Genomic DNA, 5,000 nt, shown 5'->3' on the forward strand with positions numbered 1-5,000 from the left:
ATGACTGACCAGCCAGAGGATGTGTTAATTAAAAACACATTAATTAGTCTCATTCCCAGCCATTCCATTAACCTGGGCCTTGGCAAAGTCTTTCACAGCTGCAGCCTAGATTTTGTGTGTGTGTGTGTGTGTGTGTGTGTGGGGTGGGGGGGTGGTGTCGACAAACTCGACATGAAGCACAGATACGCTGTCTCATGTAAGGGTTAGAATCACAGAGTAACAACTCATGATATGACACCATCACGGTGTGTTGCCCATAGTAACATAATACAGCGATTCTGCAATGTTTGATATGAGACAGTCGTGTGCGATGCATCACGATATCGGTGTCACTGAAGAACGCAAAAGACAAAAGCAGGAAAAGTGTCTTCAGCCACTGCACTGTGGTGTCCGTTTCAGAGAATTTGATCATTACGATTAAACAATGTGTAACGTAAAGCTCACGGAAACATGGAGGGTAGGGAATCTCTGGAAAACCACAGTGGAGGAAAATGTATCAGTATCTGGTGTCGCGCTAAAGATAATGTATCGCTAGCTGAAATAGCATGACGTATCACCGTGTTGATTTTTCGTCTCGCGTGAGCGCTTCTATCTGAAAGAGCCCGGAGTGCTACTGGCAGTGACGGCCACCAGCACGTCACTCTGAACAGGAGATGAGATCATGTGGAAAAGAAACAAGCTTGTGGAAACAGCCGCCACCTCTCACTCCCATAGGAGATGTGGCCTGCAGGTTGTCATTGACCGTTAGATGGACTTTAATTGTGTGTGTGTGTGTGTGTGTGTGTGTGTGTGTGTGTGTGTGTGTGTGTGTGTGTGTGTGTGTGTGTGTGTGTGTGTGTGTGTGTGTGTGTGTGTGTGTGTGTGTGTGTGTGTGTGTGTGTGTGTGTGTGTGTGTGTGTGTGTGTGTGTGTGTGTGTGTGTGTGTGTGTGTGTGTGTGTGTGTGTGTGTGTGTGTGGAATTCATGTGTGCCCTTCATGCCATGGTATGAGACGTTTGCGCTGTCTTGTTGAAGGTGTTTAAACAGCCTCGACCACTGTTGATTCGTTATGCCTGTGATGAATGAGAACTTCTCGGCGGTTGATTCGTTAGGCCTGTGATGAATGGGGGAAAATGGTCTGCAGCGTTTGCTTATATTGGCCCCTAAGTCTACACTTTAGTTTTATTACTTCTCTCTCTCTCTCTCTCTCTCTGTCTCTCTCTCTCTCTCTCTCTCTCTCTCTCTCTTTTCCACCGAGAGCATTTCTGTGAAAATGATTTTGCTTATAAGACTCACTACAGGGTTCATTGCACTAGTATTTAATCGCCAGATAGATAAACAGAATCAAGCGAGTCGGCACCTGGAGACCGTATGCATAATTACGTGTACCGACCGAACTGCAGTCAGAAATTCCTCTGGTGTATGAGTCGGCAGTGGTGCTGCTTCATGTTAATAAACGTCAACCTCCTCTGTGTATGACATGTAGGCAGTGCAGTGCAGTGCTATATGATTCACATGGGGCGGGGTTATGGGTGTGGGTGTGTGTGTGTGTGGGGGGGGGGGGGTCCCACATTACTCCACTCTTGAGCTAACAGTTTGACGTTAAATAAAAGATTTGACTTTATACTTCACAGATGGTAAAAGCAGAGCTGTAAAGTGAAGCAGGCGTTACTTCTAGACCTCAGGCAAGGCAGGGAGAATGAGCCGCGGAGTGGGCCGGTTATTGGAAATGTGTTTGGCTGAGGGAGGGTGGTGGTGGTGCGGGTGCTGGTGGTGGGGATGGTGGTGGTGGGTTTGGCAGGGCACGGCCACTCTCAGCCTGGCGCAGGCGCTGGAGAAGAATGTGTGTCTCATCAGTAGACAAGAATGATGAGGAATGAGAGAGAGAGAGAGAGAGAGGGGTGCAGAGAGAGGGGAGAGAGAGGGAGAGAGATAGAGAGGGTGCCCGAGAGAGTGAGAGAGATAGAGGGAGAGAGGGGCGCAGAGAGAGAGAAAGAGAGACGGCCAGAGAGAGAGAGAGACAGAAGGAGCAATCTCCGAAAAGCCATGTAAGGAGTGAGTAGCCTAAATAATGTCATTGTTTTTGAGGCCGGCTCCATTCCTGCACTGCGGCTCTGGGGGTGAGCTTAGCAGGACTAGAGGAGATAGGAGCCCTCAGCAACAACAGGTTTAACGGACCACCTACACACTAGTGCGGAGATAATTTAGTGGATTATGGGGCACGACTGAAATGCCAAAACACCCAAAGGGTCTTTGTGTCTCTGTGTGAGAGCATGTGGTGTGTGGTTGGTTGCTGTTTGAAGGCATACTATTAGGATGTTTTTTGTTTGTGTTTGTGTGTGTGTGTGCGTGCGTGTGTTTGTGTGTGTTTGCATTGTGTGGTTTGGTTTGATTTGGTGTGCCCATAGCTGCTGGCATGCTTTTGTTGTTTGTGGTCATATGTGTGAGTGTTTGTTTCTCTAGCCGTTCCTTAAAGTGCGCGTATGACAAGTGTGTGTTTTCTACAGCTGTTTCTCCATTGTGTGTAAATGGCACAAGGTTGTAGACAATAACTTGTGTGTTTGCATTGGATGCACTTCAATGATGCATCGATGTAAAAGTGTCGGCTACTGAGTTGGACATTCAGCAGTCAAAAGGAACGGAACTCGCACACCACTATAGCCGATGCAAAACAAATACGTTTTTATTGTATGAAAAAGTGCTACCCAAAAAGTGTGTGCAAAATGTTTTCGGTCTTATTCAGACCATCCTCAGGCTACTGAGTTGGTAAACAAATGTTAAGTCTTTAACTTTCTCTCTCTCTCTCTCTCAATTCAATTCAATTCAATTCAATTCAATTCAAAAAAGCTATATTGTCATGACGAGCGCTTGTGTTGTCAAAGCATATTATAAACAATAAGTTGATCTCTATCCCTCTCTCTCTCTTTCTCTCTCTCTCTCTCTCTCTATCCCTCTCTCTCTCTCTCTCGCAGGCTTTCATCTCAGTGGTACCGTCACAGAGCCGGCGACGCCGTCGGACCCGGAGGTGGTGTGCAGCGTGGCCATCAGCTTCGACCGCTGCAAGATCACCTCGGTGACGTGCGGCTGCGGCAACAAGGACATCTTCTACTGCGCGCACGTGGTGGCGCTGTCGCTGTACCGCGTGCGGCGGCCCGAGCAGGTCAAGCTGCACCTGCCCATCTCGGAGACGCTCTTCCAGATGAACCGCGACCAGCTGCAGAAGTTCGTGCAGTACCTCATCACCGTGCACCACACCGAGGTGCTGCCCACCGCCCAGAAGCTCGCCGACGAGATCCTCTCGCAGAACTCCGAGATCAACCAAGTGCACGGTGAGAGGGAGGACGCTGGTCAAGAAGCCTGCGTTTTTTTACGCAACGCTTTTTCATAACACACACTCCAGCAGCAAGGCATCGGCATGAATCACCTACATTGTACACATACACACACATACACACACATACACACACACACACACACACACACACACACATGCAAGGCATAGGCCTGAACCACCTACACTGCACACACACACACACACACACACACACACAAACAAACGCACGCACACTACTTGTAAAAGCAGGTAGGATTTCTTAATAGTGTCGTTTGTATCCAGCATGTGATGCTGTAAACAGGAAGTGATGTAATGCCAGCTGATCATGTGGTGATTAGGTTAGCATGCCCTGGCCCAGTAGTCTGGTGGCCATGAATCAGGGGAGGGATGTGCCCGGCAAGAGTTCCACTCCTTTCTTATCATGTGTGCAGCTCAGTGACGGATTAGGTTTCACTTGGGGGAGGGTGTGTGCGTGTGTGTGTGTGCGTGTGTGTGTGTTTGTGTGTGTGTGAATGTGTGTGTATGGGATCACTCTTGATTGTGTGAGCGTGTGTTTGTCACATACACACACACACACACACACACAATCAAGAGTGGTCCCATATACACAGATACCATTCAAGAGTGAGCATGTGTGTGTGTGTGTGTGTATGGGACAACTTGATTGTCTGTGTGTATGTATATGGGACCACTCTTGATCCTATGTGTGTGTGTGTGTGGGGGGTGGGGGGGGGGCAACTTGATTGTCTGTGTGTGTGTATTGGACCACTCTTGATTTTGTGTTTGTGTGTATGTGTGTGTGAGTGTGAGGGATACCATTGAAGAGAGTGTTTTTGAGGAGAGAGTTCATGTGGGGTCTCACTGAGCACCAGCTCCAGTTCTGGCACAAACAGCGACGGAATAACGTGTCGCGATAGGAAGGGAAAAGGGCTTGTTTGATCGGATTTCAGGAAGCTTCTTGATAATGAGCAGTAATCGGCTTACTGATCGCCATTAGTTTGTGATTTGGGCTTTGTTCCTCGTAATAAAGAATGCTGTACTGCAAACAAATCTCCCAAGTAGATCTCACACTGAGCATTAGCAGCTGTGGTTTTGTTTTGTTTTGTTTTGTTTTGTTTTCTATTGTTTTCTGGTTATGATATGGAGGAACTGGTGATTCTCACAAACAGGAATTGACATGTAGCTTGGTTTTGAGGATAACTTCTTTTTTGATTTGTTTATTTATAAGAAGGACAGACATTTGCTCACAAATATTAAATCAATTTGTTTATAAGTGCCTTATTTGTACACTTCTGGTAAGGAATGTGTGTGTGTGTACATGGTTGTATCCACAATTGTGTAAAGCTATGTAGTCTTTTTTGATAGTCTTGTGCGCATGTGTGTGAAATGCATTGATTGGAAAGAGAGGTTCTATGAAAGAGGGGTTCTAAGAAAGAGGGGTTCTACGGTTTGCAGATGCACGATTGCTGTCTTTGTTGTGGGTGTGCAGAGATTGTTGCCGAGTGCTAAGTTGTGTTGTGTTAAATACACAACTGTGTGTGTGTGTGTGTGTGTGTGTGTGTGTGTGTGTGTGTGTGTGTGTGTGTGTGTGTGTGTGTGTGTGTGTGTGTGTGTGTGTGTGTGTGTGTGTGTGTGTGTGTGTGTGTGTGTGTGTGTGTGTGTGTGTGTGTGTGTGTGTGTGTGTGTGT

The 5,000-nt window shown here is 47.2% G+C and overlaps 1 protein-coding gene across 1 annotated transcript in view; it reads left to right on the plus strand.

Annotated features, from left to right (window-relative positions):
• Positions 1-5,000, plus strand: part of zswim6 (zinc finger, SWIM-type containing 6) — a 62,549-nt gene that overhangs the window by 26,416 nt on the left and 31,133 nt on the right. The window contains exon 2 of the mRNA XM_062553999.1: positions 2,951-3,307. Coding sequence (XP_062409983.1) covers positions 2,951-3,307 — 357 coding nt within the window. The remainder of the gene's footprint in view (positions 1-2,950; positions 3,308-5,000) is intronic.

This window comes from Sardina pilchardus, chromosome 14 (genome assembly GCF_963854185.1).
Source record: "Sardina pilchardus chromosome 14, fSarPil1.1, whole genome shotgun sequence".
NCBI classification, from domain to species: Eukaryota; Metazoa; Chordata; class Actinopteri; order Clupeiformes; family Clupeidae; genus Sardina; species Sardina pilchardus.